The 14,852-nt window shown below is 55.3% G+C and overlaps 1 protein-coding gene across 1 annotated transcript; it reads left to right on the forward strand.

The window, feature by feature from the left end:
* The first annotated feature begins 1,588 nt into the window (after positions 1-1,588).
* Positions 1,589-14,481, forward strand: RASAL3 (RAS protein activator like 3). The gene is made up of 18 exons (XM_030820564.1): positions 1,589-1,663; positions 1,791-2,135; positions 4,559-4,695; positions 4,859-4,937; positions 5,045-5,106; positions 5,916-5,971; positions 7,508-7,634; positions 7,737-7,835; positions 8,329-8,871; positions 9,501-9,645; positions 9,899-10,043; positions 11,254-11,490; positions 11,585-11,786; positions 11,880-11,998; positions 12,638-13,028; positions 13,320-13,477; positions 13,998-14,061; positions 14,168-14,481. Exons 2-18 carry the CDS (start codon positions 1,808-1,810, stop codon positions 14,309-14,311), a joined length of 3,036 nt encoding a protein of 1,011 aa, XP_030676424.1. The 5' UTR covers positions 1,589-1,663; positions 1,791-1,807; the 3' UTR covers positions 14,312-14,481.
* The last annotated feature ends 371 nt before the right edge of the window (positions 14,482-14,852 follow it).

Raw genomic sequence — 14,852 nt, forward strand, 5'->3', positions numbered from 1 at the left:
CTCAACAACAACAAAAAAAATTGTTTTTAATTAGCCAGGTGTGGTGGCATGCAGCTGTAGTCCCAGCTACTCAGGAGGCTGAGGCAAGAGGATCTCTTGAGCCCAGGAGTTAGAGGTTACACAGAGCTATGATGGCACCACTGTGCTCCAGCCTGGATAACAGACCTCATCTACAAAAAATAATAATATTCATATTATGTATAATATGATATTATTTATATTACTATGTAATATAAATATTATATTTTTATTTTACGAGATCTATATTATTTTTATAGACCTCATTTATAAATAATAATAAGGGCCAGGGATGGTGGCTTATGCCTATAATACCAGCACTTTGGGAGGCCGAGGCGGGCAGATCATTTGAGGTCAGGAGTTCGAAACCAGCCTGACCAACATGGTGAAACCCCGTCTCTACTAAAAATACAAAAAAATTAGGCAGGCATGGTGGTGAACACCTGTAGTCCCAGCTACTCAGGAGGCCGAGTCGGGAGAATCACTTGAATCCGGGAGGCAGAGATTGCAGTGAGCCAAGATCATGCCACTGCACACCAGCCTGGGAGACAGAGCAAAACTCCTTCTCAATAAATAAATTAATTAATTAATAATTATTAATTAATTAATAATTGAGAGTAATAATAAATCTGGCCATCTTCCAGAAGTCCCCCTTGTACCCTCTTCCCAGCCACTAGTGCCTCCAAAAGAAACTGATATCCTGACTTGTTACACATGGTTTTGCCTGCTTTAGGACTTTATGTGAATGGAATCACAAAGTGTATACTCTTCATTGTTTTGGGTTTTTTTTTTTTAATTTATTATTGCTTTTTAGAGATGGGGTCTCCAAAGGGCAGGGAGGGGAAAAAGAAAAAAAAAAAGTTAGATATGAGGTCTCCCTATGTCACCCAGACTGGAGTGCACTGCCTATTCACAGGCGTGATCACAGCTCACTGCAGCCTTGAACTCCTGGCCTCAAGCGATCCTCCTCCCTCAGCCTCCTGAATAGCTCAGATTACTGGCGTTTTATGGCTTTGGTTTTGGTTTTGGCTCAACATTGTTTGTGATTCACCGAAGTTAAATCATTCTTTAGTTTGTTCTCACTGCTCTATGATATTCTGCTGTGCGAAGAGATCACAATTTATTCCTTCTCCCACTAATGGGTACTTGGGCTGCTTCCAATGTGGAGCCATGATGCATTGCACTGTGGGGGGCATATCTATTGGATGTCTACCTAGCGATGGAATTGCTGAGTCAGAGAAGATCCAGCTAATAGTGTTGGTAGATCCTGCCAAACCATTTCCCAACATGAGCGAATGGGTCTACACTCCGGCCAACTGTGGATTAGAGTTCTAGGTGCTTTGTATTCTCACCAGCATTTGTTCAGCCTGTACTCATTTTGCAGAAGGCAACCGAGGCTCAGAGAGAGGGGCAAGTGCTGCCTCCCCATCAGGGAGGCAGTCTGGGTCCTTCTTGCTAGAAGCCTGGTAACCCACCTCCTCTCTTCTCCTCCCCCGAACCTCCAGCATCCTGCCCGCACTGTGCCCTCCCAGCCTGGCTGCGGGGTGGGGTGGGACAGAGAGGGTCACGTGGAGTTGGGTTCCGAGGGAGGAAGCCAGGCGGGGTGCAGACGGCTGCTGATTCTGGGGCTGGTCAGGAAACCAAGGTAAGGGAGGGAGTGGAGGTGGGGGCAGGGGGATTCCTGGAGGCAGAGCTGAGGGTGGGGAGGGGGCCGAGATGAGGGCAGTATGTGGACAGACACTGGGCACTACTGTCACTCTCTCGTCCCCCAGGAGACCCCCCCCCAACCATGGACCCACCGTCGCCAAGCCGGACCTCCCAAACCCAGCCCACAGCCACCACTCCGCTGACTTCCTACCGCTGGCATACAGGGGGCGGTGGGGAGAAGGGGGCTGGAGGGTTCCGCTGGGGCCGCTTTGCTGGCTGGGGCAGGGCCCTGAGCCACCAGGAGCCCATGGTCAGCACCCAGCCAGCCCCTCGCTCGATATTCCGTCGGGTCCTATCTGCGCCTCCCAAGGAGTCACGGACCAGTCGCCTTCGACTCTCCAAGGCCCTCTGGGGGAGGCATAAGAACCCACCACCGGAGCCAGACCCAGAGCCGGAGCAGGAGGCCCCAGGTACATGGTTCCCCCACCCTGAGCTTGGGCCGGGCTGGGAAGCCGGATGCTTAGGTTTTGTCTGCCTCCGGAGCATCAACCCTACAGACACAGGAAGTTGTGGGGAGTGTGAAAGCCCAGCAGGAAGCCGCTGGGGCCCAGCTACCCTGTTCCCTCTTTCCCCCTAAAGAGGGTAGGTGGAGTTGCCAGGGTCCTGTGGGCAGAGGGTCCATCTGAGGAAGGAACAGTGAATGTAGACCCATGATGGTATTGTCCAGAAGCTAAATGGCTCTTGGCCCCAACGGGTCTCTCCTTCAGTGGCTCAGGCCCATCCTTTCCTACCTGGATATCCATCTTCAGCCTGCCTCCTACTCTCCTACCTCCTAGCTTCCGTCTTTGTTCTGGGCCCTTAAGCCTCAGCCTCTCCATCAGTTCAGTGAGAATAATGATCTCCATTTTGGAGAGTATATCATTTTATTTGCTCATATTCATTCATTTATTCAAGCAGAGGTTTGTTGAGCTTCTATTGTATGTGCCAGGCCCTGATTTAGGCACTGAGGACACACTAGTGAAAGAGACAGATCACCCTCCCTGCCCCATGGAGCTCACAGTGTAGTGGAATTGACAGGAAATCCATCAACAAGAAAATGACAGATGGGCCAGGCATGGTGGCTCACACCTGTAATCCCAGCACTTTGGGAGGCCAAGGTGGGTGGATCACCTGAGCTCAGGAGTTCGAGACCAGCCTGGCCAACATGGCAAAACCCTGTCTCTACTAAAAATACAAAAAAAAAAAAGTATCTGGGTATGGTGGCACATGCCTGTACCCCCAGCTACTCAGGAGGCTGAGGCAGGATAATCGCTTGAACCTGGGAGGTAGAGGCTGCAGTGAACTGAGACTGCACTACTGCACTCCAGCCTGGGCGACAGAGGGAGACTCCGTCTCAAAGGAAGAAAAACAAAAAGAAAGAAAAAAAATGACAGATGGTACTAAGTGTCACACAGGGGGATCTAGAAGAGTAATGGATATCACAAGAATTAGGGCTCAGGAATGTAACACTAGCCTACGGCCCAGCTTTTTTTTTTTTTTTTTTTTTGAGATGGAGTCTCGCTCTATCGCCCAGGCTGGAGTGCAGTGGCGCGATCTCGGCTCACTGCAAGCTCCGCCTCCTGGGTTCACGCCATTCTCCTGCCTCAGCCTCCTGAGCAGCTGGGACTACAGGAACCCGCCACCACGTCCAGCTAATTATTGTATTTTTAGTAGAGACAGGGTTTCACTGTGTTACCCAGAATGGTCTCGATCTCCTGACCTCGTGATCCGCCTGCCTCGGCCTCTCAAAGTGCTGGGATTACAGGCGTGAGCCACCGCGCCTGGCCCCAGGCCCAACATATTTTAAGTGATCCGTTAATAAGCGGGAGTTATCATTTATTGCTCCTGGTGGTAAAAACAAGGGAACAGACAGGCAATCTGGGAGGGCTAATTCAGCCCTCCTATTTCCTGGAAGCTCATTCAATTCTCACTGCTTATATTCCCATTTGTTTTTGTTTTTGTTTTTGTTTTGAGACAGAGTCTCACTTCCTTGCCCAGGCTGGAGTGCAGTGGCGGAATCTCAGCTCACTGCAACCTCTGCCTCCCAGGTTCAAGAGATTCTCCTGCCTCAGCCTCCTGAGTAGCTGGGATTACAGGCATGTGCCACCATGCCCGGCTAACTTTATATTTTTAGTAGAGACAGAGTTTCTCCATGTTGGTCAGGCTAGTTTCGAACTCCTGGCCTCAGGTGATCTGCCCGCCTAGGCCTCTCAAAGTGCTAGGATTACAGGTGTGAGCCACGGAGCCCAGGCACATCAGGCTATTTTTTAAAGACAGGATCTTGTTATGTTGCCCAGGCTGGTCTCAAACTCCTGGTCTCAAGCAATCTGCCCCACCTCGGCCTCCCAAATGTTGGGATTACAGGCATGAGCCACCTCGCCCAGCCCCTGTCCTGTTTTTTAACCTCTTGGACCCACATAATGTCTTGGTTAAGAGAAGAATGCAAAAAAAAAAAAAAAAAAAGAGAGAGAGAGAGAGAGAGAGAAGAATGCTTGTGACTGAAGCCCAGCCCAACCACTCACAAACTGTGTGACCCTGGGCAAGTCACTCAACCTCTCTGAGCCTGTTATCATAGCCCTTTGAATGGCTTTTGGAGGATTCAACGCAAGAAGGTGTGTGGAGTGGTATACAAGGAACTGGGCACATGGTAGGTGAGCTGTGTCTGCTACCCATGGTTAGTGGGGACAAGGCCCAGACAGAGATGAAATCTTGCCCAAAGTCATACAGTCCGATATGGCTGCTGGGGTGGGGGGCACCTAGGAGGGAACCCACCATGAGCCTTCGGGAATGGAAAGGGTAGCCTGAGGGAGAGAAAACGTCCCTTAAGTCCCCCAGTGCCTCCTCTTCTTCCCAGAGCTGGAGCCAGAGCCAGAGCTGGAGCCCCCTACCCCACAGATCCCCGAGGCCCCCACACCCAACGTGCCTGTCTGGGACATTGGGGGCTTCACCCTGCTTGATGGGAAGCTGGTGCTGCTTGGAGGAGAGGAGGAGGTGAGAGGGGGCACCTGGGAAAGGGCAGGGAAGAAAGAAAAAGGAGGAGGGCAGAACAGAGGCAGGGGCTGGAGGGAGGATAATGGGAAGGTGTCTGCCTCTCCCTCGGTCTGCCTGCCTGCCTGCCTCCCCTCTCTGACTACCCACTCCTGCGGAAGAACAGGGTCCTCGAAGGCCCCGGGTGGGAAGTGCTAGCTCCGAGGGAAGCATCCACGTAGCCATGGGGAACTTCAGGGATCCAGGTAAGCTTGAGGGGTGGAAAGGCCTGGGGCATTTAGGAGGCTCTAAAAGTGGGGCAGAATCTAAGATGACTCCAACCCCCCAACCTGCCACCCGTAACTACCCACAGATCGGATGCCTGGAAAGACAGACCCAGAGACTGCTGGTCCCAACCAGGTCCACAACGTTCGGGTAAGGCAGCCAGTGAAGGGGGGAGGTAGAGGGGAGAGCCAAGACTCTCAGACCCTCAGAGCTGAAAGGGCACTCTTGCTGGGTGATCTGGAGCAGGTTGCTGACCCTCTTTGGGCCTCAGAGTCCCAGTCTGTCAAATGGAGCTAATGAAATAACCTTTCTCTAGGGGTTGTTTATGGGAAGCCAATAGAGAGTGCAGGAGCCAGGCAGGGCAGTGCGCAGCTGTAGTTTAGTCCAAGCTTCTCGGGAGGCTGAGCAGAGAGCATTGCTTGAGGCCAGGAGTTCAAGACCAGCCTAAGCAACATGGGCAGACTTCATCTCTTAAATAAATAAATGAATAGTGTAGGAGAATATATGATTGATGCTTTACAAATGGAGTTTGGGCCAGGCACAGCGGTCCACACCTGTAATCTCAACATTTTGGGAGGCTGAAGCAGAAGGATTGCTTGAGACCAGGAGTTCAAGACCAGCCTGGGCAACATAGCAAGTCCCCAGTTCTACATGGTAACATTCACCTGTAGTCCCAGCTGAGGCAAGAGGATCACTTGAGCCCAGAAATTTGAGGCTGCAGTGAGCCTTGATTGCACCACTGTACTCCAGCCTGGGTGACAGCACGAGACCCTGTCTTAAAAAAACAAATGAACAAACAAAGAATTAGGAGCTGTTGGTTGCTCTTATTATTCCTGCTAATACAGCCTGAGCTTGGTGTTGGTCCTCCAAGACCAGTAGATCCTCTGGGATATCTTGGGAGGGAAGCAGCTGAAGAAGGAGCACAGATTTCTGTCCAGCTGACATTCCCTTCCCCACAGGGGTTGCTCAAGAGGCTGAAAGAGAAGAAAAAGGCCAGGTCGGAGTCCCGGGATGGGTAAGGGTGTATGAGAGGCTGGAGGGGCTGGGGTTCAACACTGGCCCCTTCTTCTCCACCTCCTGTATATCATTCCAATCTACACCAAACACCCCCTGTGGCCTCTGTGTTCTGCCCCACATCAGTTGATGCTGGGGACATTGAATGATCTAGTACAGAGCCAGGGTGGGGGCAAAGTCTGACACAATAACTCTAAAATGGGAGCTAAGTCAATCAACTGGTCTGGGAGGGTTAGGGAAGGGACCCTTGAACTGAGATCTGAAGGGTGGATGGAAGTTAACTAGGCCAACAGGGGGGTGGAAAAAGCATTCCAGGCAGAAGGAACAACAAGTGCAAAGGCCAAGAGGCCGAAAGAAACAACTAAAACAAGGCCAAGGGGGCTGGGTGAAGTGGCTCCCAGCACTTTGGGAGGCTGAAGTGGGCAGACTGCTTGAGTCTAGGAGTTCAAGACCAGCCTGGGCAACATAGTGAGACCCCATTTCTACAAAAAATACAAAAATTATCTAGGCATGGTGGCGGGCACCTGTAGTCCCACCTACTGGGGAGGCTGAGTGGGAGGATTGCTTGAGCCTGGGAAGTTGAGGCTGCAGTGCACAGAGATCATGCCACTGCACTCCAGCCTGGGCAACAGAGCAAGATTCTGCCTCAAAAATAAATAGGACTGGCTGCGGTGGCTCACACCTGTAATCCCACACTTTGGGAGGCAGAGGCAGGTGGAACATTTGAGGTCTGGAGTTCAAGACCAGCCTGGCCAACGTGGTGAAATCCCATCTCTACTAAAAATACAAAATTAGCCAGGCATGGTGGCGCATGCCTGTAATCCCAGTTACTCAGGAGGCTGAGGCAGGAGGATCGCTTAAATCTGGGAGGTGGACGTTGCAGTGAGCCAAGATTGTGCCTCTGCTCTCCTGCCTGGGCAAAAGGGCAAGACTCCATCTCAATAAATAAATAAATAAATAGAGCTGGGCGCGGTGGCTCACACCTGTAATCCCACACTTTGGTGAGGCTGAGGCGGGTGGATCACTTGGGATCAGGAGTTCAAGACCAGCCTGGCCAACACGGTGAAACCCCATCTCTACTAAAAATATAAAAATTAGAAAATTAGCCAGGCGTGGTGATGGGCACCTGTGATCCCAGCTACTTGGGAGGCTGAGGAAGGAAAATCACTTGAACCTGGAAGGCGGAGGTTGCAGTGAGCCGAGATCCAGTCACTGCACTAAACAAAACTCTGTCTCAAATTAAATAAATAAATAAATAAATAGGATAAAATAAAACAAGGCCAGGGAGGCTGGAGCTCAGAAAGTGATGGATTAGGTGGAGGGAGATGAGGTGACAACATCTGGACTCAGCTTGGTCATGCAGGTCACCAGGAGTTGAGTTTATCCTAAAAGCAAGGAGGTGCCATGGGGAGGGGGCACAGGGGAGAAACGGGATCCGAATTGGATCCAAGTCCTTCCTGGCCTTCCTCTACCCTTCAGGCTATGGGGGATGGGGAAGAGGCAGGAATGACCGCGTGCTCACCCGCCCCCTTCCCAGACCCCCCAGTGCTCTGGGTTCTAGGGAGTCGCTGGCCACACTCTCTGAACTGGACCTGGGCGCCGAGCGGGATGTGCAGATCCGGCCACTGCACCCCAGCCTCCTGGGGGAGCCCCACTGCTTTCAGGTAAGTGCAGACAATCCACCTCAGTTCCACCTCAGTCCCACCTCCCACCCTTTGGCTTCACCCTTGGCCTGGATCACACCGTTGGATTCTCCATCCCAACAGGTAACGTGGACGGGTGGAAGCCGCTGCTTCTCTTGTCGCTCGGCCGCTGAGAGAGACCGCTGGATCGAGGACCTTCGTCGCCAATTCCAGCCCACCCAGGTCATTGCCCTCAGAAAAGCGGGACACGGAGACCCCGCCCACAGGCCGGGCCCGCCCCTTCCACTCTACCCAAAGCCATCTCGCTCCATAACCCGCGTCCCCAACACACCTGCCCCGCCTCCATCGTTGCAACGGCTCCAAGACTCCCCTTCCATCTATTACCAGCCCCGGGAATATCAGACCCGCCCCTTCTGTCCACTCCGGGCCCCATATGCACCCAAAGCCCTGCCTGCCAGGCAATCGCGAAGTCTTTACTCCAGTACTACTCTTCTATGCCCTGGAGCCCCGAACTCTCCCGGAGAGCCCAGAAAAGCTAGAAAACTTCCGCGTAACCACCTCCGGACTCCCGTGGCTTCACTTCTTTCCCCAAAGGCCCAGCAATCTCCCTAGGGGCCCGACGCAACAGGTTTGAGGCCCCACGCTTCACTTGCGGTGCCTTCTTTGGGGTGCCAACAAACCAAAACGCTTCCCCCCATCCCACTCCCATCTGCAGGACAACGTGGAGCGGGAAGAGACATGGTTGAGCGTGTGGGTGCACGAGGCGAAGGGGCTTCCCCGGGCAGCGGCGGGGGCACCCGGCGTACGCGCCGAGCTGTGGCTGGATGGCGCGCTGCTGGCACGCACGGCGCCTCGGGCCGGCCCAGGCCAGCTCTTCTGGGCCGAGCGCTTCCACTTCGAGGCGCTGCCACCGGCACGTCGCCTGTCGCTGCGGCTGCGCGGCTTGGGCCCGGGAAGCGCGGTGCTGGGCCGCGTGGCCCTGGCGCTGGAGGAGCTGGGCGCCCCACGCGCGCCTGCCGCCGGCCTGGAGCGCTGGTTCCCGCTGCTAGGGGCGCCGGCGGGCGCAGCGCTGCGGGCGCGGATTCGGGCGCGTCGCCTGCGCGTGCTGCCGTCCGAGCGCTACAAGGAGCTGGCGGAGTTCCTCACCTTCCACTATGCGAGCCTCTGCGGAGCCCTGGAGCCCGCGCTGCCTGCGCAGGCCAAGGAGGAGCTGGCGGCAGCCTTGGTGCGCGTGTTGCGGGCCACCGGCCGGGCGCAGGTGCGGCACCGCGACAGCGCGGACCGGGGCTACCAGGGGTAGACCGATAACGCGCTTCGGGCGGGAGTTGGGGCACAGGACCTGAGTTGCACCTGTAATGGGGGAGACACCTTGAAGGGGTGTGAGGGGCGTGGTCCAAGTATCACCTCTAAGGGGCGGGGCACCTAGAAGGGCGGGGCCTGAACATCACCCCGTAAGGGGCGGGGCACCTTGAAGGGCGGGACCTGAGCGTCAGCTGTGAGGGGCTGGGGCTGAGCTGCACCTGTAAGGGGCGGGGCACCTTGAAGGGCTGGGCCTGAGCTTCAGCTGTGAGGGGCGGGGCCTAATTATCACCCACAAGGGGCGGGACACCTTGAAGGGCGGAGCCTAAGCTTCAGCTGCGAGAGGGGCCTGAGCATCACGCGTGAGGGGCGGGGCCCAGGTTGAACCTCAGCGCTAAAAGGCTTAAATTTCTGCTGTGAAGGTTAGAGGTTCCGGCCTCGGTTATGAGCCCCAGCAGTAAGGACTGGGTCTGAGCATCAGCTACGAGGGGCAGGGCCTGTGCCTCTGGTGTGAGGGACCAGCCAAGGATCCGAATTCCCTTGGACTCAGTCTGCATCTGGTGCAACCTGACCCCCTGCCCTTCCTAGGCGCTGGTGACTGACCTGGGCACTGCGGAGCTGGCGCGCTGTGGAGGCCGTGAGGCGCTGCTGTTCCGGGAAAACACATTGGCCACCAAGGCTATCGATGAGTACATGAAGCTCGTGGCACAGGATTACCTCCAGGAGACCCTGGGTGAGCTGGGGGAGAGTCCATGTCAGCGGCCTACTGGTGAGCTAGGGGACCTGGGTGAAGTTCTAGGAGTCCTTGAGCAACCCGGATTCTGGTAGTGAGTGGTGTTGGGGGGGGGCTAGGATCCTGGGGACAATTGGGAGCTCCCCAAGACGTTGGGTGCCTCCGGAATAACCTAAAGACAAGGTTGGAGGATGGGTGTGGCAGGTTTTGGTGGTCATGGCCCCAGCCGATATCTGGCTGTGCTGGGCTGCAGGACAGGTTGTGCGGCGTCTCTGTGCTTCTACTGAGGACTGTGAAGTGGACCCCAGCAAGTGTCCAGCCTCGGAGCTGCCAGAGCACCAGGCCAGACTTCGGAACAGCTGCGAGGAGGTCTTCGAAACCATTATCCATTCCTACGAGTGAGAATCAGGACCCCAGCACCTTAGCCCACCCCTGCTTACCATGCTAGCCCCGACCTCCAGTTTAGGGTTGCCAGATAAAATACAGGAGACACTCAGTTAAATTTGATGCAATAATTGGGGCCATACTTATACTAAAAAATTACTCATTTGAGCCAGGCGTGGTGGCTCATGCCCATCATCCCAATGCTTTAGGAGGCTGAGACAAGAGGATCGCTTGAGCCCAGGAGTTCAAGACCAGACTGGGCAACATAGCAAGACTCCCTCTCTCCAAAAAGCTTTTTAAAAATGAGCTAGGCATGGTGGCATGCACCTGTATTCCCAGCCGAGGCTGGAGGATCGCTTGAGCCCAGGATTCAAGGCTGCAGTGAGCTATGATCATGCCACAGCACTCCAGCCTGGTTGACAGAGACCCTGTCCAAAATAAAAGTAAAAATATAAATAAAAATTACTCCATTATCTGAAATTCATGTTTAACTGGATGTCCTGAAGTTTCATTTGCTACATCTGGCAACCCTATCACCATGCAACCCTATCACTACTGACCCCAAGTAACCTGATACCCAATTCCTTGTCCTGTAACCACAGGTGATTCCATATCCCCAATTTCATGCCACTGGCTCCAGTTAACATAGGACCTCAATCCTATGATCAGATGATGCCCCAAGTCCATGATCCCTGGCTTTAAGTGACCCTCCACCTCAAATCCCATGCAACTGCTCATAGGAGACCTGGGATTCCAATCCCTTGACCTCTGACCCTAGGTTAACCTGCATACCTAATCCCTGACTTCAATCAAGTGACTTCTGACCCTAGGTGACCTCCAGAGCCCCAATCCTACTTTATATCTTGTACTCTGGCCCACCAGTCTCATGTCTAATTATAAGTACATCCAAGCTCATAACCTCTGTCTTCATGTGACCCTGTACCCCCAACTATAAGAGTATTATCCCCAGAGATTGCCATAGCTACACCATAAGCCATGGCCCCATGCTAACTCATAACCCCAAGCATTGTTATCTCAGATATTCCCAATCCTGGAGCCCAGACCCCAGGTTCAGTGAGAAGGAGGCCTGTGTGGGCTTCATGAATAGCTTTCTGGAGGATCATGGACCAATCATGCAGTGCTTCTAGGACTCCCAACCTTATGATTTTAACCTTTATGCCCATAGCCTCCCCATCTGACCATTCATTGCCTCTTCTGCATCAGTTGGTTCCCTGCGGAGCTGGGCATCGTGTTCTCAAGCTGGCGAGAAGCATGCAAAGAACGTGGCTCTGAGGTGCTGGGCCCCCGACTGGTGTGTGCCTCCCTCTTCCTGCGGCTCCTGTGCCCTGCCATCCTGGCACCCAGCCTCTTTGGTTTAGCACCAGACCATCCAGCACCTGGCCCAGCCCGCACCCTCACACTGATTGCCAAGGTCATCCAGAACCTCGCCAACCGTGCCCCGTAGGTGCTGGGAAGCTAGGGGTGTGGGGACCATGCTGGGAGTGTGGGGGTGGCAGGTGCCTGACCTGACCCACTCAGCCTGGCCCTGATCCAGGTTCGGCGAGAAGGAGGCCTACATGGGCTTCATGAATAGCTTCCTGGAGGAACATGGACCAGCCATGCAATGCTTCCTGGACCAGGTGGCCATGGTGGATGTGGATGCTGCACCTAGTGGTTACCAGGGCAGTGGCGATCTGGCCCTCCAGTTAGCTGTCCTGCATGCCCAGCTCTGTACAATCTTTGCTGAGCTTGACCAGGTATGGCCTGAACCCAGAGTAGGGAGGCAAGAAGGCTTGGGAGACTCTGACCCTGGGGATTTTGCTCAGTCTCTGTCCTGCATGCCTCACCAGACAACCCGAGACACCCTGGAACCGCTGCCCACCATCCTGCGAGCCATCGAGGAGGGCCAGCCTGTGCTCGTGTCAGTGCCAATGCGTCTCCCACCGCCCCCGGCCCAGGTCCACTCCAGGTAACCTCAATCTGGTCTGGGGTCTGATGGGTGAGAAGAGGAAGGAGCAGGGCTCAGACAGGGTCAGAGGTGAAGATGGATCATTGTGAGCAGAGGTCAAGCCTAGGGTCAGACTGGAATCACAGGTTATAGAAAGGGTCGGGTCAAAGGTCACAGTGTGTTTAAGGTCAGGGATGAGAGGTTAGGGTGGAGTGAAGTCAAGGGTCATAGAGAGGACAGTATTATAGTCAGAAGTCAAGGACAGGAGCCAGGCTCAGTGGCTCATGCCTGTAATCCCAGCACTTTGGGAGGCTGAAACAGGAGGATCACTTGAGGCCAGGAACTTAAGACAAGCCTGGGCAACATAGGGAGACCCCATCTCTACCAAAAAAAAAAAAATTACCTGGGTGTAGTGGCATGTGCTGGTAGTCCTAGATATTTGGGAGGCTGAGGCTGGAGAATAGCTTGAGCTCCAGAATTCAAGGCTGCAGTGAGCTATGATTGAGCCACTGCACTCCAGCCTGGGTGACAGAGCAAGACCTTGTCTCAAAAAAAAAGAAAGGACAAGTTCACCTGGGGGTGAGGTCACTTCCGGTCAGGTCGGGATGGAGTCGTCTCAGGGGCCAGTAGAGGGTCTGAGATCCTCCATCCCACCCCTAGCCTCTCCGCAGGGGAGAAGCCCGGCTTCCTGGCCCCCCGGGACCTCCCCAAGCACACCCCTCTCATCTCCAAGAGCCAGTCTCTGCGCAGCGTTCGCCGCTCGGAGAGTTGGGCCCGGCCACGGCCGGACGAAGAGCGGCCCCTGCGGCGGCCCCGGCCGGTGCAGCGCACGCAGAGTGTCCCGGTCCGGCGTCCTGCCCGCCGCCGCCAATCTGCGGGGCCCTGGCCGCGACCCAAAGGCTCCCTGAGCACGGGCCCAGCGCCCCGCACCCGGCCTTGGACCCGGGACTCCGCCTCGCTGCCTCGGAAGCCGTCGGTACCCTGGCAGCGCCAAATGGACCAGCCGCAAGACCGAAACCAGGCACTGGGCACGCACCGACCTGTGAACAAGGTAAGGTCAGGCCCAGGTCCGCGCCTGGGGAGTGGGAACAGGGACGCGACTGGGGAAGACTGAAGGGCCAGGCAAGTCTGGGTTCAAGTACCCAGCTCGCTGCGCTGTGTGACCCCGGGCCTAGCCCGACCCTCTCTGAGCTTCAGTCTCCCCAGCTGTACCGCAGGAGGGATGTTCCCCAACTAGGCAGGCCGGTGATGACACTGAGCGCTTGGGCCTGGGAGGTCAGGGTCTCCGGGGAGAGACAGGGGCGGGACGACGGGTCAGATTACAGCTGCTCTCCCACCACAGTTGGCAGAGCTGCAGTGCGAGGTGGCCGCTCTGCGTGAGGAGCAGAAAGTGCTGTCCCGCCTCGTGGAGTCGCTCAGCACCCACATCCGGGCCTTGACGGAGCAGCAGGAGCAGCTGCGGGGCCAGCTGCAGGATCTGGACTCCAGGCTCCGTGCTAAGTGAGCCCAGCCCTCTCCATTAGCTCCGCCCCCAGGTGGGCCCGATCCAATTAGATCTGACCAGGCCCTCCCCGAAACGACCAAGCCCCAGCCTGGCCCCGCCCCAATAAGGCTGTCCCTCTTGGCAAGCCCCGCCCCCAGGTGGGCCCACCCCACGAAGGTCGGCCTAGGACCCTGGCAGATTCTCTCATCCAGGCCCCACCCCTCCATCATCCCCTCCCAACCTGGCTGAGCCGGGCACTGAGATATCTCAGCCTGGGCACTCCCTCCAGCCCAGCCACGACCCCACCTAGGACTGGCCAAGCCCCACCTCCAAGGGATGATTGATAGGTCCTATCATTCCAACCATTCCAGTCTCTGGTCCGACCCTTCTTCAAGCATATTTAGGCCCCGCCCTTCAGTCTGAACAAGCTCCGCCTCCACTCCAAGCTCCGCCCCCTGAATCCCTGGCACTCCAATCAGGAGCTGGAAGGGACTTCCCTAGCCTTTGACCTTCGCCCCGATTCCCCGACCCCCACAGGAGCTCAGAGTTTGATTCAGAGCACAACCTTCCAAGCAATGAAGGGCACAGCCTGAAAAACCTGGTGAGACTGCCATCTGAGCCCTAGGGCAGGTCTGGGCGGTGCAGGAGCAAGGGTTGCTGTGCAGCCCTCTCCTGGTTTCTGAACCCTATCGCCACTGCCTCCCCAGGAGCACCGCCTAAATGAGATGGAGAGAACTCAGGCTCAGCTGAGGGATGCTGTCCAGAGCCTGCAGCTTTCTCCAAGGACGCGGGGGTCTTGGAGTCAGCCCCAGGCCCTCAAAGCACCCTGCCTCAATGGAGACACCACCTGAGCTGCCCATCCTGCCTCATCACACGTGGTCTGGGAGCAGAGAGATAGCCATCTTAGGGAGGTGTCTGACCTTGCCTTAGCCCTACTTGGCCTACAGTGGGGAGTGGAGCTGCTGGTCTCAACCACTCTGGCAGTATGAAGTTGCCCAGTAAAATCTTTATTTCAGTGAAATTGGTGGTTTCTTTGCCCACTAAGAATTGCCAATTCTTAGGCATTTGCCCCGCAAGCCCTATTCATCTCTCCCAAATTCTCCCCTAATTAGAAGTCTCATGGAGAGGGCCATGTACACAAGTTCTCACCAGCTGTGTGACCTTAGACCTTCATTCTCTTAAGAGCCTGTTTTCTTATCTGTGAAATGGACATAAAGTTCCCTACACAGTGAGAGGACCCATAGTTAAAGGCATTCGATAAAAGGTATTCACCCAATTGTTATAGGCAGCACCTGCTTCTCAATGAAGCACGGATTCCACCCCTGGCAACCTCCCAATCCCACAGTGAGAGCATCTTCCTAGGCCCTCCTCATGTCACGGAGGCCATGGGTC

The sequence above is a fragment of the Nomascus leucogenys genome, chromosome 10 (assembly GCF_006542625.1).
Source record: "Nomascus leucogenys isolate Asia chromosome 10, Asia_NLE_v1, whole genome shotgun sequence".
NCBI lineage: Eukaryota > Metazoa > Chordata > Mammalia > Primates > Hylobatidae > Nomascus > Nomascus leucogenys.